The following is a 27,102-nucleotide window of genomic DNA, read 5'->3' as shown; positions in this document are numbered from 1 at the left end:
ATGTTTGTGTTCTTCTTTACCTGACTTACTTTGTAAATTTTTTTTGTTAAATAAAATGGCAGAAAACAAAAAAACAAACCTTTGAAGCTTGGAAGTGGCTTTATAAATGATTCTTTCCTTGAACTGCAATTTTAAAGCAGTATATTGACACAGTGAGTCTTTTCCATGTTTTAGCTGTGTATTCCATAACATTATATAAATGAATGAAAAACAATTTATTTTTCTTTTCTGTTTCTTTAACTCAATTATAGTTGTCCTAGAGATTATTTGTAAAAATTCCTCATTGAATCTAGCTACAGCATTAATGTCTAAATGAACACTGGTGCAATATTCAAAAAATGAATGAAGAAATCAATAGATCAAATCTATTGTATAACATTTATTTTGGAAAGTGGTTACACAAGAAAATAAATGGCAGATACAAAAACAAGATAATTTTGTCATACCGATGCAGCCTCTGTTACATGGAGGGCTAAAAGTCACTTAAGTATCAATCAATGAATAGACGTATAAATATATTCAGAAATAAATAAATAAAAGAACAAAATGAAGATGGAAATAATAAATGCTGAGATTAGGACCACCAAAGCCCTTAACATACATAAGAAATGTAGTTGTCCAAAAATGCCAAAATACATTTTAGTTTATATTTATTTCTGTTCATTTTATTTATTAACTTTTTTATTTTTATTTATGCACTTATCCTTTATCTCTTGCTTTAATTGAACATAAATTAATTCAACATATGTTACAAAATTTATTTAGGTATTTACTTATGTATTTATACATCTATTGATAGTCATTTTTCCCCTCCATGCTGTTGTACAATGTAGTGTAAATACAGACTTGCTGACTCTGTCATATGCAGCCATAAAAAAAATATCTAGATACCTTTCACCCCTCTTTGTGACCTCACAGCTTACATTTATACTCATGTATGACCAGTGATTCAAATACCTTTAAAATGTGTGATCCCATGAGAAATATATTCAAAGTACAGTTATTCAATAAAACTTAGTTTGAATGGAAAACAGTAACATGACATAATTCTTGTTAATAAAAACAGGTAAACCAGTAGGTCATGTGACATTTCTTGTGTGGGTTAATGTAAATGTTTTCACTATCCGCCCATTTTAGCAAGTCCAGCTTGGCTATATAGGACATAAGTATGACATTTATCTTTGCATGCATGTACATAGAGCTAAGTGTCTTTTGAAATTACAAGTAATTCCCAAATTGATCTTTGTCAACTCACTTAGTAGTAGGATGATTCAACACTGCATCTAAATCCTCTATAGATCCTTATTTAAAGACAGCAGAATCTAGTGTTCTTTGTGAATATACATTTTCAGTTTCTCTCCTCTACTGCAACCTGTCCAGTTCGATCCACGCCACCGCCCTCTGCTGGCTCTGGATGGCGTTGCTTATGGCTGCCAGCAGCTCATCAGTGCAGCTCCAGGTGCTGGGCTCCAGGGTGTAGTAGAGCAGGGGTAGTGTCTCCAGCTGCAGCTCCTCGGCCTGGCACACCTCCTCCATGACGCTGTCCTCTCCACACCGAGGAAAAAACTTCCTGTTTCAAGTATTGTAAGGTCATATGCAGCACATTAGAGCAAAAAATATCAGCCAAAATAAGACTTTTTGCACATCACACTACATGAGGAGTAAAATGTTTATTTACCCTACCCATACGTTTTTATTTTAGTTCAGATTTCTGCCATAGAAATGTATGCAAAAAAGCACATATTGAATTATTTAATACCTCAATTGCGTATTTAGACAGACATTTTCAAAAATTTGAGATACAAAAAATGATTGTCTCAATATAAGTAATCAACTGGGGAAGTTTCATGGCGATATCAGTTTAAATTTCGACCATATTCACCTGTGGGGTCTTATTTTTTTGTCTAAAAATGTATGGAATTTTACAATATCTTTAAGAAGAAATTTTTCTCAAAATGCTAAGGCTAAAAGGAGGAGAGGGGAAAAGCAGAAAGTGGGATGGTGTTACAAATTTAATGAATTTAAAGCTTTTTAAGACCTCTTTAAAGAAAAAAATCAACCTCTAAACCTTTAATTAAGTTTAAAGGTTATAATTTGTGGTCCTGTGCAGAGGTTGGTTTCACATGGGAATATGGTTATTTGAATAAGTTGGACTATTCCACATTTTGCAAATAGGTAAGTGCATATATATGGTAAAAATACAGTATTCAGTTCTGAGGCAGGTTAAAAGATTTTTAACATCAGTAATGTGGACTTTTTATGCAGAAGAGCTTGACTCAATTTGGCAAAAATATATTAAAAGATGGATAAAATACCTCCCAAATTCAAATTTAAGACTATTTTATGACTTTTAAAACCTCGTTTAATAAATTTTCTTTTATGTGACACATTCTTTATATTTCTTTTTTGTTTCTTTCACTTTTTTAATTTATGTTTTATTTATTTTATTTTATTTGTGGTTTTACTGCTTTTATTGCCTCTGTTGTTGTTGTTTTTGGTCTATTTATTTTGTTATTTTACACTGTCATCTTGCATCTTGCGTTATTTGTCCACTGTTTTTGATTTTATCCTAACTCTACCCTTGTTTTGTCTTGCTTGTGTTATGTTGGACTGTTTGTCTTTCTGTTGTTGTATCACCATCTGTGTATCCCATTTCTGCTTTGCCTTGTTTGTCAAAGCACTTTGGAGACTCTGTTTTAAAATGTGCTATATAAATACAGTTATTATTATAATAATAGTAAAATTGAATTTAGGACATTTATTGACTTTTTAAGGACCTGCAGACACCCAATGCTGCTGTGATCTGATGTGTTCTTACTGTAGTACTAAATTGACTGTATTTGCAAACCAGAGGAACACGTCTTTACCTTAGCTTCTTGTGCTTTTTGCTCTTCGGGCGAATATAGATGACGATAGGGTAAATCCCCTGTCTCAATAAGCCCTCAACACTGGGTAGCCCCAGCTCCAGCAGACAGTGTTTGTCCTGGGGCATAAATAAAGGTTGAGACAATGTGCGCTCATTAAAATCACCACAAACATCTTCTCTTTCCAAAAACAACAGGTGATATAGGCTTTAGCTATGATTGGTTATTGATTTCACCCACAAATATCCTTACTTCTCCTGTTTACATGTTTGTGCCTGCCTTCTGGCCTGCCGCCTGGTTTCAAGAAAGATTTGTTTTTTTGCATTACCTGGCTGATGACATCCTGTATTGTCTCCAGCCGTATGCCCAGAGCCTGCTCTGGACTGCAGGAATCCAACAGGAACACTCTCTTGTCTCGCCTCTCTGAAGCCTGGATTGGCTCTGCACATCACAGGAAAGAGAGGAAAATAGAGACTCAGATGGTAGGCCAGCAGATGATTTTGTGAATTTAAACAATGCCTATCAACAAAGGACCTAATTTTTAGTTAACATCTTCTACAGTTTTTCACTTATGAAATTTTTTTTTGCCATTTGTACTTTGCACACATTTTTTGTTTATTGATAACTTGCATCCGGAGTGGGCAGGCTCTTGAGTCCAACCTGCATGATGTATTTGTAGTTACCATCCTATCGCGTTACTTCTTTTCCCCTCAAAATCAAATAAAATGCCTCAATCCCAGCTATTAAATCAACAAGGGAAATCATACATCACACTGACGAGTACAGTTTCTATCACTGAACATTTTGAAATGTACAACTACATTTTACTGTAAAAGAAGCTGAGCTAAAACAAAATTTGTTTTGCAACCACCAACTACAAAATGCAACATTTCACATTTGTATTGTACTTATTTGTCATGACATCTTGGATCACAGGATTTTAAAATCACATATTCCCTGAAACATCTAGCTTCAGCTACATCATAAATATATCTGACTTAACTGTGGTGTATCATGTCATGGTCAAACAAAGAATCATCAGCCCTTTTTGTTCACTGAGTTCATCAGTGTTTGGAGCGTTGTGTGTGTGAAAAAGTGTGTGTACCTGCTGGGCAGGTGTTGAACTTCAAACCAGACTCTGCTGGTTGCAGCAACCTCTCTATGAGACCACGTGAGAGGAGAGACGGGGAGAAGATGACCGGCCGCTTAGTCTGCACCTGCACCGGGTGCACTAAACTGTATGGGATCAAGTGCTCCTCGTGACCTGAGGGGACACACGAGGGTCACATTAATGCAAGCGCACATCTACATGGACTGTCAAAGAAAACACACACAGATTTAGTGTTGCATTGCATCAACATTACGTCGGGATCTTACGTTTGCTGAGTGTGTAAAGGACCTGCTGTGTGGAACCAAACCCACGGCAACTGGGGTCCACTGCTTTTACCAACCGTACACGCCCAGATGCTTTCCTTAAGAACTACATGTAGGAAAAAAATGTTATTAAATAGTTGTGTCACCAGTTCCTAGATGCATTTGGTTAAGCACAAACTTAGCCTTCTGTTTATGTCATTTTGATATGAGCAGAGTTACCTTCCTCTTGAAGTCCTTTTGCTCCAGGGCCATTTTTCGTAGCCTGACGAGTAACAGCTGTTGGGCCCTAAGATAGAAAATATTTATTTGTTATTTACACTCCAAACTCTGTTAAGGAGAGACACTACAGGTGCAAACAGTGTTTTTCATGAATTTTAGTTTTTGGGCTATTTTGATTCCATAAAATGTCTTCTTTCAAACTAGTGGGAAAAAAACCCATCAAAAATACACATTTAGGTGTTAACTTGGGTCAAGTTTCTTACAAAATGCACATGTTGAATTAGATAACGCATTGCTTGCATATTTAGACATACATTTTCACTTTAAAAACAATAAATTAATTTTATTAATACCAATAAACAACTGTGAAAGTTGCATGGTGATACCAGTTTTTGTCTAAAAAATGCATTGAATTTTACAACACATACACTGAAGGACCATTTTCTCAAATGATTTTTTCTCATACTCTGAGCTTCTACATACAAACCTAATTCCTACCTATATTTTGAAGATGTTTACAGAAAGGTTTGTTTATAAATCATTTCTAGCCTGATTTCTATAACCTTTTGCATTAAAAATTGTAATAAAAAAAACAATTTTCCTAATGTAAGTTTAATGGCGGTATATATTAGTTAAATTTTTCCCCCATACACCCAAATATGGTACTAACTAGCTTCCTTTTGACATACTACATTCTATAATATTGATCTTTTAAAGCCACTTTAAAAAAACAATCCTCTTTCAGAATCAGAATGAGACCTTAAATAATAAAGTAGTCAAATGAGGGTCTGAGAGGCGTACCTGTTGTAGTTGGGCATGGTTCCTCTCTGCAGAGGCTTAGCTGTGAGTGGGTCCACCAGGGAACAGCTCCAATGATATTTTCCATTGTACCTTGTGTCTGTGACATGTATAATGTCATCACATGACACACCCAGAGACGGCGGGTCACCCCGAGGCTCCATGTTGAGATTAACACGCACATAGAAGGAGTCAGCGCCCATAAAAGTAGGTGATGAGAGCTGGGAGCACAGCTTGGAGTATGCTGAGGACAGGGAGCAGGAGAGGGGACAGCTTAGTCTCACCTCTCTGAGACATGAATAAACAGGAGGCTTTGTGTATCATGGGGAGGTTTCAAGAACACACTGCTTAACATTAATATTTAAAATGTGTGAGAAAAGTGACTCACCCTCTGGGTTGCTCTTATGTTTGAGTGCTGAAGGCTCGGTCCACCACTGCAGAGAAAAATGGGCTACCTCAGCAGTGCACTGGCCCAGCAGCACGCTGCCCCCACCAAACAGGACACGCTCCAGCTAAACAACATAAAGCGAAAACAGCATTTTAAGTTACAGCTTAATACGTTAATTTTTCTCTCCTTCTTTTCATTTACAAATCTTGCAATCAAGGAGCCTGCAAAAAGTAACACATCTACAAAAATAAGCACAGGCTGAAGCACACATTCTCTTTTTGACATATGCATATACACAGAGTCCTCCACATGATTTATTTGCCATACAGACACACACCTCCAGCAGCTCAGTGCCCTCCTTCAGTCCACACTGTTCAGCTGGGGAACCGGCTTTAACATGGCGGACAAAGATCCCTGTTTGGTTTCCTCCTACTATCGTGATATCGTCAGCTAGACTTGCTCTCCCGTGCTTTGGTGAGATGGGGGGGCTTGAGGATGGGGAGCGGGAGGGTATCCTAAGGGAAGGCAAGAATGGGCAGCAATAGATATGGATAGTGTGACATGTACATTCTGAAAATATTTAGCAGAGAGCAGTACAACTTCAAAAGTTTATTCACTTTATATAATAAAAAGTTAACGTTTATACTTGCTATGTACTCGATGAATTATATATTCACATTTCGTTGTCAGTGTGACCAAGTTCTTAATGTTTAATGAGATGTAAATCACTTATTTCTGTATCTTCTAGAAAAAAAAATTTCGATGCATATTGAGGCTTCCATGAACAAATTAAATCTGTAAACGTAACTTTGCTTCTTAGTAATTACAGTGCTCAAGCAGATAACAAGACAATAAAAAAATTGGAACCTCCCAAGGTAAACAAGGGCTAAAACAGTAAAGATTATACTATAGTGTGGACAAAGGTAACTCACAGAATCAATGAGAACGAAACATTGTTACAAAAAAAATTGGCACTTTTAATTTAGTTTAAAACGCCTTAAAAATAATTGATTTCCCCCTTTAAAGTACCTCTTACTAACAGGTCGGAAAAGGAGCTATTAAATTCATCCTCTATAACTACACAAATATTCTATGAACTGGGCTTATCTTTAATCTGTTAAAATCTATAGTGTATTATTGTTATGTGACAAACCATATACTTTATATATATTAACAGAAATATAAAATTATTGTGTAGGTATTTTGTATTGTCTCTTTTCAATTATGGTTATGTTTTATATATGTGGGTGCTTGAACGTGATTAGTCATATCTGTCCTGTTACCCACTTAAATTTTTATGCACACAATGTGTTTTTTTCTTATATGGTGAAGAACAACAACATTTAAGACATCTAAGACAAAAGGAACTGTACTAATGATATGTACCGACACAATTAGATTATTTGAAGTATAAAAAGTCAAATAAATTCCCTCAGATGTTTTATAGTGTAGATTGCAAATCAGGACTTTCAGCTGCATAAACATTATCTTCTCTATGAAAGTATTAGATGCTGCAGCAAGCTGTGTATAAGTGACATTATTGGCTGTTAGGTAAAGAACAACCACATATATCAATGCTTTAGCAATATATTTTGTGACCCTCATTAAAGTTTGTACCTGGGAACACTGGGATTGGGTTGGTGTGAAGAGACTGCAGGCAGGTTAACCAAGTCAGGGGGGAAGAGATGAGAGTGTAAGGAGTTACAGGAATCCCACAGAGAGGGTTCACTCTGCTCACCTGAAAACACCAGAGAGCCTCATAACTTGGGCTCACAATGATTATATACATGCAAAAGAATGAAAACCAGAACTGGAGCCACTGCATTCTTTAATTTGTTTCCAGCATGTTCTGAACGACTAATTTCCCTGATGTTTAATTAACGGTTAAAACAATAAGAAAACACTCAGAAAACTGTAAAAATTCAGCACAACCTTATTTCGTTCGCAAAAAAGACTAATGACTGTTCATGCAAAACCCGACAGAATCAAATATACCTGTAATGTTATCGTTCTCATCACTGCCCCACGATTCCAAGTCGAACCTTTGCAGAGCAGAAAAAATGAATATTGATGAAAATGACACAAAGGTGAAGAAACTACCAAAAACAGACTGAAAATGTGTAACGTTACTTGGGGCTAATTTACTCACTCTGTGTTGAATCTGCGGTTGATAGAGTTCATACATGGCGGGAAGGGGAATGTGGAGAGACGATTTATTTCTTTTTCATTGTCTTCTGTCTGTGGGCAGAGAAATAAATATGAATACACTGATTCTGACTCTAATTCTTTCTCTCATTTGTTCGGTCTTTGCTGTGATACTCACTGATGAAAGGAGATTCTCCTCGGAGTTGGAATGAGAATCTGTGAAGGAGCAGAAAGAGTATTTTAACAAATAAAGCATGTGTAGTAAATAAAGTACATAAGCACAAGTATTCTACTGTGCAAAATCTGAGAATCATTTTCCAGGTGTCAGTGCACACAACTTACCCCCTGAGTTTTCATTAGCTTGACCACTAGAGTGCGTCTGTAGTACAGAAAAGATGAGTAAATATATGATGACCTAGTCAGAGGTATTGTGCAGGTACTAACAGGCTACACATTGCATAAGAATTTACAGCATCTCAGACTTAAGACAATAATAAGATATAAGACAAGTTGCAGAAATGTTCTTTGCATTCCAAAAGCTACATTCCTCACATACAGCTACAACAACATGAGAAAACATGTCCATAACAAGATGAAAATGATCTCTTACAGTGCACAAAGAAGTAGTTACACAACAAAAACAGCACCAGGTTTTTACTAATTCTGATTTAAATCATGACTGGGGTGACTGTTATTCTACTCTGTAAAATCTGACAAGTTGATCTTACAGTAATATAGGAACATGACTGCCTTGAAAAAGTGAGGAAAGTATAATTTTAATTTATCTTTACTTTATATCTTACTGTTAACTTACTCAGAATTAGTTGTAGCTTTACTTTGCGAAGTTGTTGCAACTTAAAAGTGATGAGTGAAATGAAGTTGGCAACTTCAGTAAAGCAAGTTAGTCTGACTTGATCGTAAAAAGATAATTTTGCCAATGATGAAATTAGGAGATCTGCAAGTTCTGTTCTGTCAGCATGTTAAAGAAAATACAAATATAACTGATTAGTTTGCAACCAGCAGAATACAGATATGATATATATGATAAACTTGGTTTATTAAAGTTGCTAAAACCTAGACATATTGTTTTATTTAACTCGTCATTTTCAATTTGCAACACCTACACAAAATCAAGTAAAGATAACAAACAATTACACTTAAACTTAACAATTAGATATAAAGTATACATAAATTACGCTTATTATTTATATTTACTTACATTTTCCAAGGCAGTCGGTTTCCTAATTTGTTTTTTTTTTTTAAGTAAAATCAGCTCATCAGATTTTACAGTGTACTGTTCTATTGTGAATGTGAGTAAAACAGTGGTAGTGGTAGCCAAGCCTGACCTTTCGTAGCAGCGGGCGAGTGCTATTGGCCTGAGGTTTGAGGTCCAGGCCGAGGGAACAGCAGGGGCCGTAGCACTGGTCCTCGCTGCACAGGGACAGGTGAGACTTGGGGAGCAAATGCAGAGGATAATATAAAATATTTTGTGGTTGCAGTGGGACAGACAGTGCTGTATTCATAACTTCTTATATTAGCTCACACAGTGCAGACAGGTGCTGCTCTGCTCCATCTGCTCGCGGCCCCTCTCCCTTTCTCTCTCTTGCTCCCTCTCCAGCTGCTCCAGGTTGGCCTGCAGCTCTGCAATGCGTTTACGCAGACGGTTCTTATCCAGCAGACAGTCTGTGTACTCCAGCTGCAGGCTGTCTCGACTGCGCAGAGCCTGGTGAAAAGATGGAAAAAGAAAGAGAAGTTTGCATGGTGTAAAAACTGTCAGCCAGGGATGCTAAGTTACCTTAATTAAACTACAACACATCTAATTACAAATGTGCCTCGATGCACTCTGTAAGTTCATATTAGACTGTGTTGGCCCACCATTTTCACTGACCTGGTCTCGCTCCTTTTCCAGTTCCATGATCTGGTTGAAATAGGACACACTCCTCTTCTGCTCAGTCTCCCAGTCCAGCTGGAGAGTTCTGACCTTTAGCTGCAGCTGCTCGCACTGCGACTCCAGCTGCAAACACAGTTCATCATTATAACTGCTACCCAAAGACATAAAACACAAAGAAACCCGTAAAGTGAAAAGAATCAGTCTTCTCATCATTAAGCTCATTTTTGACAACTGTTCACCTTCTCCCAGTTTTCCTCAGTGCTCTGTAGCTCCCCCTGTAGTCTGGTGATGATATCACAGAGCTCCTGCCTCTGCTCTGCAGCCTCCCTGCGGTCCTGCTGCAAGATATCCATCAGAGCCTGAAGGAAAATTTTGAGGGAAAAAACTATGAGGACAAAGCAGCGCAGTTGATTCAGACACAAAAAGAGAAAGAACATTTGCTTTCAAATGATAAACATTGTAGACATACTACGGTTCCACTGGTGGGAGCTGAGACCTTCATCTGAGCTTCTATATTCTCGGCTTTCTTAATGTGAATACGATGCAACGGCTTTTCTGGTAAAGCAGGCGGAGAATCATTTACTCCATTAGAGAGCAAACTGTTCCGTTTTGCTGGCGTGGTATTCCCTGGAGTATTGATTGTTTGTTTTTCTGTCTCGGCCAACCTGGACTTCAGCTCCTCTACCTGTACAGAGAAAAAGCAAAACATCCATTTTTTTTTAAATATAGGCTTTTCATTTTCCACACCAGGTATTAGTTATGCTGTTGTAAAACATGTTTAAATGCTTATCAGTTTATATTGTTCTGGTGTGTGCTACCAGCTGTAGAGATGTTTGCCTTCTCTCCAATACAACAGAACTAGACAACACTCAACTTGTGGTTCTCAAAGTGCCAAAAAATAGATTTCACAACGTTAAGAGCGATGCCTCTTTCTAGATATTATGACCTGGTCACTCAAGATAATCCACAGACCTTGTAGTGAGCAGTGTCATGTAGGAACTATTTTCTTTGTAGTAAACTACACCCGCCACCTGTCTTACTGTGCAGAAGAAGCGTGCACCCTTTGACATGGATGACATGCAGCAAAGGGCCGAAGCTGGAATCGAACCCGCAGTCGCTGTGGCGAGGAAACAGCCTCTATACCAGGCGCCCCAATTTGTACTATAACTAACAATAAGCTGTTAATGTTGGACTGTTAAAAAAAGATGTGGTGCAAACACATATTATCTTTCGACGAGTTAAGGATAAATTAAAGGTAACTAAACATGTTTATTTTACCTTTGACATTCCTATATTGGCATGCCCACTACACGAGATAACAAGGCTTTTGTGCAAATAATGCAGTGGGTCATTAACCATAACCATCTTTTAAGGGTTATATAACCACAAATATTCCCAGGTATTCACAACAAAGTGGCTGATACCACAGTGGTATGATCGACATGTTGTGGCAGGACACAAACTCATTAAAAGGGAGGCTTATAATATCTACACAGTTGTTTTGGATTGCTCACTTCAGTTCTCTGGTTGCAGCTGCATGCGAGCTTCAGCAGTTTCACTTGGACTCCCTTGGGTGCCATAGTCTGCTGGCTTATCTCACCATCCATAACAAAAAAAATCTTGCCCTAAATCTCTTGAAACTTAAAATAGCACAACCTGCCTCTACATCTTTGCATCTTCTGGTCCAAACAAAGTACTTTTCAGTTTAGAGCAACGGGGGGAAACAGACTTGTAATGAGACGATCACTGTCATTAGCAAATTCACGCTTTGTGCAGCAGGAATACAGCTGTGACAGCTGTTTTAGAGGCACGATAGTCTGAGGAATGTGGTGGTAGAAAGGGAATGACTCATCCTCTTTCTCGGTGAAGGACCTTTTGTGTTAGGTAACTCCTGTTTGATTTTAAAACCTGACTAAGGTTAACAAAACATACACTCTCTTAAACCCATCTGAGGTTAATTAAGACCACCTTAAGAAGCAGTACAGTTTTTGTTTTTACTTATGTGGCTCCTGGCCGACTTACCTGCCTCAGCAGCTCTCTCTCACGGGTGGAGGCCATGCCCTGCTCTTCCAGGGCCCTGGAGTACTTCACAGCCTGCTCCAGGTGCCTGTCCTTCAGCTTGCCCAGCTCTCGGCTGGCCGACTCCCAGTCCTGCCGCAGCCTTGAGATCACAAGTCATAAAGTGCACATATTCTCTTACTTTATCTTTTCATTTTAATGCAACACGATTTAAACAAAGTGACTAAATCCTGGATTCAGTGCCGGACCGACATAGTTGCCACAAGACAGTAAGCTAACAAACAACAATATTATTATTATTATTATTATTATTAATAAGAATAATAATTACTTTATTGAGAACATAGAAGTTCCATGGCGTTTTTCCTTGTGCTAAATTAAGTATTTTTTATATAAGTATTTTTTAAATAATAAATATGTGGGTAATTCTGGTGCCCGCCTATAGAAAAATTTGCCACGGCTAAATAGATTCCCACTCTAAATGGATCTCATTCTCTAAACTGAAGGAAATATTTGCCCAAAAAAGTGAAAAACTGAACCTGTAAATATCAATAACAAGCTGATAAGCTCTCTGTAGAAACCCAATGTTACCTCTCACTGCCCTTTTGAAGCTATTGAACAAGACAATTACTCAGTTCAATGAAAGTCGGTGAAAGACTCATCCATGACTCATCTCTTATCATGAGTTGGAGAAGGATCATTTTTCATTCACAGCCTGATAACAGAACAGCAGGATGCAGCCTTGAAGTAGCTAAGTGAGGAATTACAAAGTGAGACAAACCTCTCAAGTTGCAGTCTGTCTTGACGTAACTCCTGAGCTTTGCGTTCAGCACGGCTGCGTTCCTCCTCTGCCATGCGGCAGCGCTGAGACAGGCGTCGCTCACACATGCGGCTGTTTCGAAGCTGCTCTCGAAGTTTACGCACCTCCAGGAGCAGGAACTGTGTCAAACCCTCCGGACCCTCCTCATCTAGCGAGTAAAGACAGGCGGAGATTATAGATGCTTAATATCTTGAATGGACAGGGTACGATCACATGCATAGAGTGTGTGTCAGGAGGGGGGACAGGTGTATTTATATGTGTCTTAGTCCAAGCATTCACACTGATAAACATCTGTGTTCACTAAAAACTTTTGTTTTCTTTATGAAAGTAAAGGTCCAAATCTACCGAGAGAACTTTTGTCCAAAGATTTTTTCCCGAAGTTCCCAAACTGCCAGCCACAGTGTGTTCACCCTGCCACCACTTGAAATACGTTTAAAAAATGACTAATAAATCTAACTTGTACCTTGTACCTCATACTGGCTCTAACATTAGAGCCAAATGTCTCAAATGTCTTCTGCTTGTTTAAAATTCCCTTCATTCCTTTCCATACTCTTGAGCATCATAGTAACAAAGAATTTTGTGCTCAGCAACACATTTAGTTGATTCTGACAATGTGATCTTTCCGTCAGTGAGACAAACAGAACAGATTAAGGCACAGAAAACTATTTTATGTCTTTGTAGGGATCCTTTCCATAATTATGTTGTCAGTAACAATCTAAGCCTCTCAGTGACATAAACAAGCACTGCAGCACTCGCCTAATACCGCACCAGTTTCAAAACCGGTTGTCTATATTAGCCACTTACAAAAACATGGGGAAATGTGGTCCCGCTTAAAAAATACACAAATTTCCCTTAAAGGACTGAGTCAAACTCATCTCTAACATTGTCTCCATTCAGAGAAATCCCTGCTTACCCAGTATGAGGGAGCATCGCTGCGTGGCCTGCTGTCCCGTCAGCTGTGTGTACTGGTCTGGGTGGTAAAACTCCAGTGACTCCATGAAGGCTTGAAGGCCTCGCTGGCCTTGACCATGCAGAATGTCCAGCAAGCGACCTGTGTAATGAAAAGGGGTTAAAAAGTCTGTAAAGCTGCAGAGTTAAACCTGTGCAAGCAAGCGTAAGCATTCTGGTACCGTAAACTATCAAAGCTGAAACCACAAAACGCTTTCTCTTTGATGTGAGTGTCATTTACGCTGTAGTTACATCGGCATTTCAAACACAAGCGTGATGAATGAGTGTCTCCAGCATGAGCTAACTCACTGGAAATGAGACAACAGCGATATGAACTGGGAGTTCAGGTGTTTGTCATCATCCAGTCTTTACTTGCAACATCTTCATCTTTTATCGTCTTTCACTCCTCGTTCTGTCTGTCTTACACTCCCCTTTACTCAGCCTCGTCTTTCATCTTACTCTCTCCTTAGTTCCTGCCTGTTTCTCTCACTGCAACATTTATCTTCAGACATCTGTTTCTCTCTGACAACCTACTGCGCAATCACACACATTTCTTCTTTGGAAGTTTTACTGTACTACTCCTATTTCCAAAGCATGTCGTACAACTGCAGATAAGTTTCTTGTCTTCCAGGGAGCTATTTGTATTGGCTGATCTTAGAAAAGACCATATTGCATGTTGTCCAATTGTCTGTCTTTACATGCCTTCTTCCCATGTTTTTGAAAAAATAAATATTAAGGCAGTTTTCTCAGGTTTTAAGCTTATACCTCATGACATCACTGCCTCAACTGTAGTGGAGTATCACAAGCAAGGTTTAATTTTCTGAAAGTTGATCTCAAACTGCAGTTTCATGACTTTAAACTATGATTAAAGGAGTATATAAAAGAGCATAATTGTACTGATAGGTAACATATGCACCACCACCTGCATGGTCTTTCACGTAACATCAAATAACAACATAATCTTAAGTAAATAGCAGAGAGCAAATATACACTGATGTTTTTAATTGAACTTATCCTCCTCTCACCGGCCTTGCTGATGCGCAGTGGGTACTGTGTAGAGTTGAGCACCTCGTCTTCATCCTGCTCATCAATGACCTTGCACTGCCGCAGGTATGGGGTGAGTTTGGCCGGGTTGAGGATGCGCGTCAGCTTGTGCCGTACCCCCTCCACCCGATCCCAGAGCTCCTCACAGCGCTCCTCTGACCAGGGGGGAGAAGAACGCGCCTCCTCTTGGGCGATATCCCCGTCCTCTGCCCAAACTGTGACACCTGCAGGGGACCGGACATTTACAGGTCGTTTACAGGGAAGTGTGAGCTCTGTAAAAAGGACTGTGCATAGACGGAGACAAGAAGACAAAATTTAAGTGAGTCCAGAAATGTTTTTGCTACGGTCCAGCCCTAGACAAGAGGAGACGAGGAGGAAAATTCCACTGAAATTTGTTTTTGTCTGACAGCCCTTATCTGCATCTCTGCAGCTCTCAACCATCAAAAGTGGGTCATTTTAGCATATTGCTACTGTTGTTTCTAAACAATTGCAGTCCGTCTGCTTCTCAAAGATAAGACATCAGAATCTGATGCAAAATATTTTTAAATTCCTCTTAAATAAGATTCATTACATGATATGAGATGTTTCCATGTTTTTCTTTTGGCTTGTATTTTTTGCTCTTTAAATTTTCTCCATGTGTTGTTTTTATATTTTTCTTTTGTGTTGTATTTTAAGATTTTCCCTTTGTGTTTCTTGTGTTTTTAAGTGTAAAGCACTTTGTAACATTGGTTTTCAAGTGCTGTAAAAATAAACATATTTATTTATTTATAAATGCCAAACAGTATATTAGAAGTCATTTTTAGGATGCATGACTGAGTTTTCTGCTTCACGGGAAAGTAAAGTCATGGAGCGCCTTACTGGAAATCTACCAAGGAATGCTGAGGGGGATTTACTCCATACAAAATACCATTTCCCTCATGAAGAGCAGTTATGGTGTTAAATCTCACATAAAGAGGACAGCTTGAATAGCTGAAAGCCAATACACGTTTGCATGAATGAACAAAAACTTAACTTTACACCCAGTGGGAGTTAATTTAACAGCAGCAGTTTAATCCCTGTGGAGCAACGAGTCTGCTGTTACGAGGGTCATAAACTAAAATGAGGAGGACATTTTATGGGTCTGTGTCTCAGAGCGCTGGAATGAAAATACTGACGTGACTCATAACGCACACCTAAAAACACATCAGTGGACTGCAGACAAAAGCTTTCTCAGTCCCATTCACTTTACACAGTGGAGGAGACAATGGGAGAAAGTTAATAACTCTGCCACAACAGGAATTTGTTAAAAAAAAAACAAAACAAAAAAAACCAGTTACTCACACTGACTGCAAGTTATTTTCTGACTACATCTAATATTAATAATAACAAAATAAAATGAACAAAAAGCAAAATAATCCTTCATTTATCGTAACTGAAGTAAAATGTTCAATTCATCGTGAGATTGATTTAAGGTATGAGGTTCGGACCTTTGCTAGGAGGACACTGTAGTAACTGGATCTCTTTGAATTTTAGTTGAATAGGTCCGCCATTTGGTGATGCCTGTTCATATCTCACTTATGAGTAAAAGGGAACCTTTTAGCTTGACAGAAACAGTGTTTTGATGTGCATCGTGATATATATATCGATATTGACTGATATGAAAAAAATTACTGCGATAAGACTTTTTTCCATATCTCCCAGCCCTGCCTCAAAGACACACAAAAATTACCTTAAAAAAAAGACATGAAATGACCATAAAAGACAAAATTTCCTAAAAGAAGAAACACAAAATGACACAAAATTACAGCAAAGCCACAGAACAAACCACAAAAAAGGTGCATGATGACTACAAAGAGATGCAAAACAGCAACAAAATGAGGCAAAACCACCACAAAGTTTGTTTCTTTTTTCCTGTGTAGGAGAGGTAGTGTGGTCTTTTGCATATCTGTGCCCAAGGGCTTTTTCTCTGATAATCCACCCATGTCAGTGATGCAAGAGGGGAAAACTTTTACCAGCCCTCCAAATCCAGTGAGAAACTGCTGAACAAGGCGCACTATAAAAACACAAAGCTGTGTTGATTCTACAGGCTGAACCCACTGTGTCACATCTGTTGGTTTAACAAATGCACTGATCATCACAGAGAGGTCCAGGTCACCAGTTTCTTTAATGCTTTGGGGTTTTCTGGCTGCTGATCAGCCTCAACAAAGAAATGTTAAGACATCCCTCTTTTCTCAGATAAGGGCCTTTAAAGGGCATGAAAATGACTCCTTAAGTATTTACCCTCAGTGTTATTTACCACTGATGAGCGTCAGGCGCCTGCTGCTCTGTGCAGCTGATCATCTGAGCGAACGGGCAGGTCGAGGCAGGTCTGGATGCTCTGGAATCTCGGTCATTACCCATGAACACCTCCACTGAGACATTGTTCTCATGTGATTACCACCGATCGCCTCCTCCTTACACTCAAAGTGGTCGAAAACAAATTGAAGGACTAACCTGACATACAATATTTAAACACTGTGAGCTATTATTAGGCTAAAATTTAAATTATGCATAATACATGATTCTTTTAGCATTTAAATGATTACACTGTCAGGCTTTACTTGCATTTAATTACATTATGGGCTATTATTACATTGAAATTGTTAAATTATGATATTTTATTTCATTTATTTCATGACATTGTGAGCTTAAATTACATTTATATGGTTACATAATAAGTATTTATTACATTTAAATGTTGAAACAATTAGCTTTTTATTTCAATTAAGTTATTACACTGAGCTTTAGGTGCATTTAACTATAACATATAATATATAATAATATAATATTATATTATTATATTATCAATATTATAATATAATAATAATATATCTAACTGATTACATATATAATATATTTAACTGATTACATTATGAGCTTTAATTACATTATTGCAGTATAAGCCCCTCTTACAGTTCTATTGTTACAATTGCATTCAATTTCATCACAAGCTTTTACTAAATTAAAATTATTACTTTTTAAATTTATTACATAATGAGCTTTAATTGCATTTCATTCATTTCACTATGACCTTTAATTATATTAACATTATTACATTATGAGTTTAATTGCATTCAATTACATTATGAGCTTTTACTAAATTAAAATTATTTCAGTCTGAGATTTTATTACATTTAAATTATTATATTATATACTTTAATTACACCTAATTTGTTGCAATGTGATTTAAAGTACTACATTGTTTGCTATGAGCTTTTATTACATTTTAAGTTGCTACACTTCCTGAAGCTCAAGTATAAAAACTGCATTTTTAACTTACATCTCAAACAATCTACCACATTACGTACAATCCTCATACATGTGTAGCTCTGTGTGTCCCCTGTGGAGCAGTTGTTACAGGAAAAAAAGTATATTTCATTTTGTTGACACAAACCAGAGCCAAACCGGACCTGAGAACCTTATCACTGATAATATGAAAGCCATGGCACAGCGTTGCTGCAATTTAGCGCCTATTTATAACGACTGTGTGACCAATAAAACAGCTGCCAGTCATTTCACTGAGGCACATCTCGAATATGATCGCAAACAGCACAGCTAGTGTTACTCACCACTCATGTCTTAAACCTCCTTTAGTGTGTTTTGAAAAGGAGAAAATCGCAGAATTCAAGTCCTCTACATCCCATCCAGCTCCGGAGACGAGCCAGTGAAACTGTGCAGTGAGGTCAGAGTGTGTGGGCGCCACCTGACTGGACGTCCTCCTTTACGCACACCTTCAGCTCCTCCACCCTCAGTCAACCAAAACCAGCCAATCAGCAGCTGAGAAGAACAGGGGTAAAAGTCCCACTGGGGTAAAAGTCCCACTGATAAACTCATCACAGCGGATTTCCTCTATTAAAACTTTCTTCTCAATTTTTACTGTGCAGGGAAGCGCCAAATAAATCGATAATGTCTGTATGATAGAGTCTTTAAGCACTAGATGGCGCTTTGTACCAATAATTGTGCACTCAAACCTGTCGCCTAAAAGCGCATTACATTGGAGCTGTAATACTGTTTTTATTATTATTATTATTATTATTATTATTATTATTATTATTATTATTATTATTATTATTATTATTATTATCATTATTTTTATTTTATCTCAGAGCTGTATTTTAATTTTTGAATCTTTCCATAAGGGCTTGTCACAGAAATATCTTCAAGAAAATCACAGTGACTCACTGTGACTATCACAGTGAGTCACTGTGATAGTCACAGGTGCTTTAAGGGACTGTTTGGTAGTTATGGGAGGTGAGAGGATGGTGCACAAAGGGAAAGGCATGTTAATTCGTTTTTAAGCATTGGGGAGGGACTTAATGTTTTAATTTTGTGTAAAGGAGGGGCATACAAATGTAAATGTATGTATTTCATATTCATTTTATCACCAATTTTAAAAGAAAATCATTAGAATTACACAATTTATCATAGCCAGAGACTTTAAAAAGAGAAATATCCATGAGTTTCCCATAATATTAACTCCCATAACTGTACATTGCATATGTAATCTATATCTGTACTGTGCACTTTTTAACTATTTTAACAGTTTTAGGGACTGTGTTTGTTTTAGGGTTGTTTTTGTTGACAGTGAGGATGTTTATGGAGTTTAATGTTGTTATATATTTTATTTATTGCACTTGAAGTCTCAGAGAAACGGCCTTTCTGCCTGTAAATGCATAGCAAAATGACAATAAAGCTGAATTAAACTGAAATTTCAAATAGTTCTCGAGCACATTATAAAGGGACGTCAGAAAAAAACAAAAACAAAAATAATATATAAAAATATTTGTAGCTTTTGAAAAGCTACTCCCCTCCTAAGACAAATAAAGAGCAGTCCCTGAGCCCCAAACTCTCAGGACTGTTTCTTAAATTGTAAGTTTTGGCCATGAAGGCTTATCACAGAAGTAGGTCAAAGACTTAATAAAAATAGGACTCATGAACTGTGAATCTCTCAGTAGTCAAAGGTGTTTTACTGCAGTGAGGAGTAAAGAATAGTGTCTCACCCCGTAAATCTGCAGCAGACAGCTTTGTGCTGCAGGACTTTGTGGCAGCAGAGCAGGTTAGTCACCAGCGTTGCCAAAGGAAACCAAAACACAATGACACACCTTTTAAACCTCTTAAACGGTCCCAGAGAGATTTATAATTATCATATTCTCAGTCTTACAGATGAATTTGGTAATACATGTTTTCCTTTGAACAGTTAATGTAGTTTTGCTGTTACTTTGCTGTTGTTTTTAGGGAATTTAACTTCTTCATCTCATGAGTGGATAAATTCCGGGTATGAAAATATCAAGTGGATTTAGGGGTATTGATAAAGAAAGAAATGTAATATAATATTCCTAACTGTGTTTTCATTCGTCTTATAATCGCTTGAAAGTAAGAACTGTCGCGTTTTTGTTACCTTTAAATGAGATCTTTCTTTCCACATCCTCCTCCATGATGTTTCTACAGTAGCTTAGAAGGGACAAACCACACACTTTCTTCAGACAGGGCCGTTCACGTTTTCGCATCGGCCACTTTAGTAGTTATTGTACACGCTCGCTCCACAGAGAATTTTAAGTTCTGCAACCTTACCGCTAGATGCCGCTAATCCTACATATTAAGTTTTGAATAGAACAATATAACAAAGCCAGTTAATTTTCTGATAATTTCCTTTCTACTTTTTCCTAATATTTCACAGTTTGCAGGCAATTTCTTGCCAAGTTGCTCATTATGTTTTATTCCCATGTTTCTGAAAGAAATCAAACCTTTTTTTTTTTAGGTTTCAGAGGTTTAAATCCTAAGTAAAGGTATTTGAATGTAGCGCAAGAAAACTGATGTCGATGCAGGTGTTTCAGGGGTTAAATTATGTACAGTTTAAAGGTATAAATTACATATATATATATTAAAATGATGAACTAAATGGATGTTTATCATTCCTCTTTGTCTTTCAAGCAGCTTAACTCTTGAGTGTGGGATGTAACCTAATACAGGGTTTATGTGTTTTGCCTCACGCTATGAAGGCAGACAGGATGTACAAAGTACCCAGCAGAAGAATGTGTCTATTTTTTGGCATATGGACAGGAAATGTCAGCCTGCCCTTTGTCTCTGGGCCTCCCCTGCATTAACAGGCCTCTTGTTTGGGGTCTGCAGCGTAGCTACAGTGTGGGTTAATACAGACAGAGATGATGCTCTCATATCTACCCGTACACTACAGGATGTGTGGTTACGTGAGGATGCTCTCTCTGTAAATGTCCTCTGAATAAACTGCCTCGGTCGATGTTTGTGCGAAAATAAATACAGACTTTGCATCAGGCCTTTGCCACATATAGTGTGTGGTTGGTAGGCTGTACAAAAATAGCATGACATCATTTTATATACTCACTGTAGATGTATGAATATTACAAAGACCTAACAAATTTGTTGTGCAGTGTTAACGGTGTGATTTTATGACCTTTTATCTGTTTATCTGGTATGTAATTGATTTTAAATGTGAGAATGTACAGCCAGGAAATAGGGCAGGGTACTATAACTCTGATCCCTCTGATATATATACACACGCACACACACACACACACACACACATATATAAAATGTCGTATTTTGTGCTGTATCATTATTGATTGTGTCTCTTTTTGGCTCCGTCTTTGGTTATGATTCACAACTCATTGCTCCCTCTTGTTCTTCTTTTGTTCTTCCTCCATCTCTTCTCCCTCTCTTTGCCTCACTCTTTGTCATCTACTCTCGCCTCTTCCTTCGACAGACCAATCCATCCTCTGGCGGGCCAGTCCAGGCCTTGTTGTGGGAAGGGATGGGAGACTGTAGTGGATGAGCATTCCTGTTGTCTCTGAGGTGACGGCGGCACAGAGGGGCCATTGACGGCAGCACTGGACCCCCACAGTTTGCTCATGCTGGAATGTGTGATATCGTGACAGTTCGATCACACAGAAATAGACAGTGCAGAATTGCTTAAAGGGACAGTTCACCCCCGAAAATCAAAAATCCACATTTTCCTCCTTACCTGTAGTGCTGTTTTTCTATCTGGATTGTTTTGGTGTAAGTTGCAGAGTGTTGGCGATATCTGTCGTAGAAATGTTTGCTTTCTCTAAAATATAGTGCTCAGCTTGTGGTGCTCAAAGCATCAAAAACATACATTTAAAAATCTCAGCAGCACTGTCTCTTTAAAAAGATCACGTGGTTACTCAAGACAATCTGCGGACCTTGTTGTGAGCAGTTTCATTCATAATTTCTCAAAAGAGACATTGCTGTTGAGTTTTTAAAATGTATTCGTTTGGTTCTTTGAGCATCTCAAGCCAAGCGCAATCTTGTTCCATTATACTGAAGGGAAGCCAGACATCTCTACTGCTGATATCTTCCAAACTTGGCAACTCACACCAAAATGATCTAGATTGATAAAGAGCACTTCAAGTAAAGAAGAAAAATATGCATTTTCAGTTTTGCGGTGAACTGGCCCTTTAAGTGCATTGCACAATTAAATGTGTAGCTCTTTAAGTTCTGTTGTTTTTCTCCCAAGACAACAAATGACTGAGCAGCTGTTCAGTGTCTTTTTGGAAAGGAAAGGCTGTTGTATGAGAAATACTCACCACTGTAGCTGAGTGATTTGTCTTGAGTAATGCTTGAGGACAGTTTTCATCCAGTTGTTTATTTGTTTGGCCTGCAGCTTCAAGGCAAATAAACTTGATGGGACTCTTAACCATCTCTGCTGCACTTAGTAGAATAATCAAGTTACATTTGCTTTTCATATTTGTGTATTTGTTTGCATGTTCGACAAAGTGCTGGATTTGTTTTCTTCAAAAGGCTTCCCCACATGCAACAGTCTTCAACACATGATCAGAATGAATTCACACCCGCCTTCATGTGTAACTATTTAACAATGTACAGCTTAACAGCACCAGTGTCTGTGGGTTTCATTTCTATGTTTGTTCCACTCCGGTCCTGCCCGGTACACAACAGGCCCGGCTCTTCACCCAGCAGCTGACCCCCCGTGGCTCCGTCTATGACTCAAGCCTGGCGGCTGCACAGAATCGCCCCTTTGTGTCTGTGAAGAATGTGTCTTTTCTGAGTGTTTTTTTGGAAAACAGAGGCAGAGAAAGAGAGGGATGGGAGCATGAGACAGACTTAAATCTTACCATGTGATTTATGCTTCATTTGTAAGATTGATACCCTTGATGCTTTATGACAAAGTTGAAATTGTAAGAAAGAAATGAACATCAAGCACCAAAGAATATACATATTTTTCTCCCCCTCTCCACTTTTACAGATGAAGATGTAATTGTAAGGTAGCTCTGCTGAAAATGCTACTTGTGGTGTTTGCAGTTAATATATCCTCTTCATTTCAGCTTTGCAACTATGTCATGTATAGCAATAGCAGCAGCTTAATGAGATCTTATAAATATCCTAGAGTAAGTCCATGCAGTTTCCTGTTTAACATGGAATCAACATTAATAACACCAGAGGGTCACAATGAAGAGAAAAATTCTAACTGAAGCAAACAAGCTGCTTGAACAAACAATGTTTGGGACCAAAATATGAAAACATTTAAACCAGAGGCCACTTTTATTTATCATCAGATGAACTTGAATAGCTTTAAAAGAAAGGTTTAATTTTCATGAACTGCTGCATGGAATATTTTTTGAAGCCATGCCATGATAAAGAAACCTCAGACGATGTGCCTGATCCTTCTTGATACAAATCAGCAGTGGTGGACCTAGTAAAAGTACTAATACCATCCTTTAAAATACTCAATTACAAGTACAAGTACTGCATCCAAACCTGTACTTGCACCGCCATGTTTCTACAGCAGCCCAGAACAGACAAACCATGCCATAGTTAGCAATCCCCTCTGCAACAAGAGCATTGGAAAAAACCTGACTTTTCAATGTGGAAAACTGCTTTATTGGGTTTAGGTTTTACTGGTTCATATCAACATATCAAAAACATAAGCTTTAAACAATAGCCAGCCAATAAGTAACCCTGTTTCCCAAAACTATGGCAGCAGAGTATGAAGCCTGAAAAGCCTGTTGATTGACTTTTTCTGCATTCCTGCAGACAAATGTGCCCACACACATGACTTTGTGATGCCAGTGAAAACTGATGCCCTGGCCTGTTCCCCTTCCAGAGCAGTGAGGTTTGAGTCGAAGTTTGAATTACAGGGTGTTACATGGCTGTCTAAATCTGAGCTCCACCACACATTTGAACTGCAGACACAGACAGCTTTTACCAACTGCTGCATATCAATTTCCACACTCACAAACAGTTTTAAAAATGCAACTAGTGCTAACCACATGCTAAACGCTGCCTCAGAACAGCAGCAGGGTCACAAATAGGGATAGAGTAGTCACTAAGAAGTACAAGACGTTTGGCATCAACAGTGTGCATGACTGTCTGAGTATTTATGTGTGTGTATATTTCAGAGCATGCACTGTGGATGTAATGCTGCTGCCTCTGTTTGCACTTTAGTGTGATGTCTAAATGGACAAACTTGGACATGATGTCCAGGGATCATTGTTTTCACGCAGGAGTTCATGTTTTTGCAATGGGCCTCATCTTCTGCTGGATCATGTTTCCTTGGCTTTCCCTCTCAACTGACATTGCAAAACAAACACCAGGAGGAAAACTGTTCCTCTCGGGAATGATAACAATAAAGTAAGAGAGTGCCTGTGTGGTGAGACTCCATTTAAAGCTCTACACAACAATGTTTGTGTCTATTTTCAGGGTCATACAACAGATGTTAACAATCGTAGATTATATTACAGGAACTTGGAGACACAAGTTACAGGAAGCTATTTAGTTTCTTAATAAACCTCTGACAATATTTGGTCTCTGTTTCCATGTCTAGGCATCTGTGTGCAATGCTCTAACCATGAATACTCATGTCTGGAAGTACAATGGCTGGTTTCAGTGCTCACCAGCTCTCCCAGACATCATCATATGTCCCCTCATCAGGCAGACATACAAGCACAACAGATTTAACCTTGCAGAGTCTCCAAGTGTCTCTGTAAACTGCTTCATAATAACTGAGGTCTGTTTTAAAGGTGGTCGTGATCACTGCATAGGACTCTGCTGACATTTAAATGAATAATATTAATATATAAATGTGCTTCAAAATGTGGTGCTGTTCCTGGGGGCTTGGTTTACATCAGTATATTTCTCAGATGATGTGGACAGCCACCTGCTTTTTTTTTGTGCAACGAGTGCCTAGGAAAAAATAAATAAAAAAAGAGACTTGCACCATTTTTAGGAGAGGTAGTTTCCATTATAAAACAAAGTACATTTTACTACTGCAACAATAAAAACAATGTTTTTTTTTTCATTCATTCATTCACTGTTGTACAGAAACTCAGTGGTTTACTATATGGTCTGCAATTTGAGATTTTGGACACATTAATTACATTTGTCAGGTGTTGTGTCCAACAGCTGTAATTTTTGAATTTATATGATGTATGCATAATGTACGATTATTATCAAAAAGTAGTGCAAATGCCATGAGAACTTCTTTTTTTTAATTCAAATTTGGGAATTTTTAAGATGATATTGTACATACAGATATTACATGTATTGTCATATGATATATTGGGAATGGTTTTGGACACAATTCCCCTCTGGCTTTATTTACTGTTTTGGATTGTTATTTCACAATAGCATGAGTCTCTTAACTATTGAGAAACATTATATATTCAAGTTAACCTTACAGTGTTTATTTACAATCATATTGAACCTATCCACATGTAAAGCACCCAATATATCCATTATAATGGTTATATAATTTTAGTTAGTGTTTTGGCAGCATATATAATATCAATAGCTAAGAGGATGATTGGGTTGCAGGAGATGGTTTGAAATGTTTCTCTGGATGTTTTGCCTCAGTACAGATGGGGAGTATTTGATATTCAATGGACAGATTTTGGCAGGGGTCTTCTTAGTTGTTGTAATTTCATTTCCTTATAGAAAGAGTAAAAAACACTGCAGGGCAGTTGAGATGCATGTTCTGCATCTAAATTTAGACCAGGTTTAAAACAAAGGTGAACAGTCTATGTTCACTGACAGTCACAACTACCGTAAGAGTTTCAGTGTGTGAGTGTGTGTCTGTGTATTCATGCCTGTTTTTATTATTGTAGCCTAGAAAGCACTGAGGACTGACATTACAATGCTCTATTGTCTGTGGGCCAACACTCAGCTTCCTGGCCGGTCAGAATCCACGGAAACAGGAGTGCAGTCCAAACAGAGACACAGGGGTCGACTTCTTTCATGTACGCCTTTACCCAACCCTCCATATATCACCCTCATCACGGTCTACTCTCTCCCCAACTTCTACCGAACAGCCCACTTCCCAAACAATGCTCTCCAAATACACATCTGGGTTTTATGAGAGTGGGAGTCTAACCTGGATCCGTTCAGAAAACATGCACCACGAAGAGTGATGCTCTCGATGAAGTGGAATCATCCTCTCATTCATTCATATCTGGTCTGTGTAAATGTGTTTTTACTGTATGAACCTATCTGCTCTGAGTGACAGTAATGATAGTGAGCTGTTGGATAAGTGAGTTTCTGTGTCTGAAAAGAGTTAAAACTTCTTGGCTGCCTCTCTGATTTGTGAGAAACTCATTTCCTGTGAAGAAAACCTTTTTTTCTGCCTCAGAGGCTTCTCATCCTGTTTTAGTAGCACACCTTCCTCTCCACCCTCTTGTCTTTCCTCCTTATAAGCTTCATATTTTGGCCTTTATATTAATGAATTAAAAAGTAAGTGAGTAAGCAAGAAAAGCTTTATTTATATGGCACTTTTAAAAACATGCAGTTACATAACAAAGGAGATAAACAGAACTAAGGCATGTTTACTCTGATTTTTCTTTTTATTCCAGTGAGGACATTTTCATTACAGTTTAGACAAATCACTTTATTATATAGCACCTTAAAGTGTCTGAAGTCCTGAGAAATGTACTGTGGTGTGATGCACACATCGTTTGAGCTTGTTTTTCTTTTTTGGATCAGCAAACACCAAATACGTAGTCACTGAAAGCTTGCTTGTCAAACTGTTGTTATCCTGCTTTACACAAAAGCATACTAGTGTTGCATGCCCAATTGAAAGTTGGTGATGAGTTTATTTTTGTAGAGAGTGAGGTAAAGAGGGGTCACAGAGAGAAGAAAGGTTGATGACACCCACGGGAACTCTTCAGAGATCATGTTTACAGAGCTGAGCAAAGGTCAGGGATGAGTGTGTCTTTTATTGTATTTGCTGCATATCTCATGTTTTTGATTAAATGTTCACGTTGTTGCAAGACATGTTAAAGTAAAGTAGGTCCATGGGTCAAACATTTGGCTACAGCAGCGGCAGACAGAGAGGATTCAAGGTCCTGATGAGTTCAAGCACAAGGGGGCACTTCACACACACACACACACACACACACACACACAGACATACACAAGCTGAAGATGTTCAAAAATCATGTGCACATACCCATATTTAGCCAGCAGCACAACCACACACTGACAGGACAGTGTGGGAAGAGTCACAGTGGTTTATTATTGCAGCCTTCAGCCTCATATGAGAATGTGCTCAGTGTCTTTCCTCATTACATTG

At 38.2% G+C, this 27,102-nt stretch overlaps 1 protein-coding gene across 2 annotated transcripts; it reads right to left on the bottom strand.

Moving 5' to 3' along the window:
* Positions 1-359: 359 nt before the first annotated feature.
* Positions 360-20,061, bottom strand: LOC121957302 (caspase recruitment domain-containing protein 10). 2 transcript variants are annotated; one of them, XM_088090939.1, is made up of 25 exons: positions 19,927-20,031; positions 18,098-18,305; positions 14,492-14,734; positions 13,432-13,569; positions 12,480-12,666; positions 11,702-11,840; positions 10,149-10,364; positions 9,919-10,038; positions 9,677-9,802; positions 9,332-9,511; positions 9,135-9,239; positions 8,131-8,167; positions 7,967-8,004; positions 7,793-7,881; positions 7,639-7,685; positions 7,261-7,381; positions 5,981-6,158; positions 5,644-5,767; positions 5,259-5,499; positions 4,458-4,524; positions 4,242-4,344; positions 3,970-4,128; positions 3,193-3,305; positions 2,868-2,983; positions 360-1,570 (listed from the first exon to the last, which is right to left on the bottom strand). In XM_088090939.1, the coding sequence occupies exons 2-25, from the start codon at positions 18,102-18,104 to the stop codon at positions 1,363-1,365; spliced, it is 3,102 nt and encodes a 1,033-aa protein (XP_087947065.1). In that variant the 5' UTR covers positions 18,105-18,305; positions 19,927-20,031; the 3' UTR covers positions 360-1,362. The 2 variants fall into 2 exon arrangements, with proteins under 2 accessions (XP_087947065.1, XP_042361802.2); XM_042505868.2 differs by lacking the exon at positions 18,098-18,305 and having other exon boundaries at positions 19,927-20,061.
* Between the last annotated feature and the right edge of the window lie 7,041 nt (positions 20,062-27,102).

The sequence above is a fragment of the Plectropomus leopardus genome, chromosome 18 (genome assembly GCF_026936395.1).
Source record: "Plectropomus leopardus strain MGB_pleo_1.0 chromosome 18, ASM2693639v1, whole genome shotgun sequence".
NCBI lineage: Eukaryota > Metazoa > Chordata > Actinopteri > Perciformes > Serranidae > Plectropomus > Plectropomus leopardus.
Note: the sequence above shows the minus strand (reverse complement) of the source record. Positions and strands in the feature narration are given on the sequence as shown.

Excerpts from the sequence above, each read along its gene's own strand:
- LOC121957302 (XM_042505868.2), bottom strand. The coding sequence starts at position 20,035 with ATGCGAAAACGTGAACGGCCCTGTCTGAAGAAAGTGTGTGGTTTGTCC. Across the intron at positions 12,667-13,431 it reads GCGATGCTCCCTCATACTGG|ATGAGGAGGGTCCGGAGGGT; the intron begins GTAAGCAGGGAT and ends TTTACTCGCTAG. Across the intron at positions 4,345-4,457 it reads AAAAGGACTTCAAGAGGAAG|TTCTTAAGGAAAGCATCTGG; the intron begins GTAACTCTGCTC and ends TCCTACATGTAG.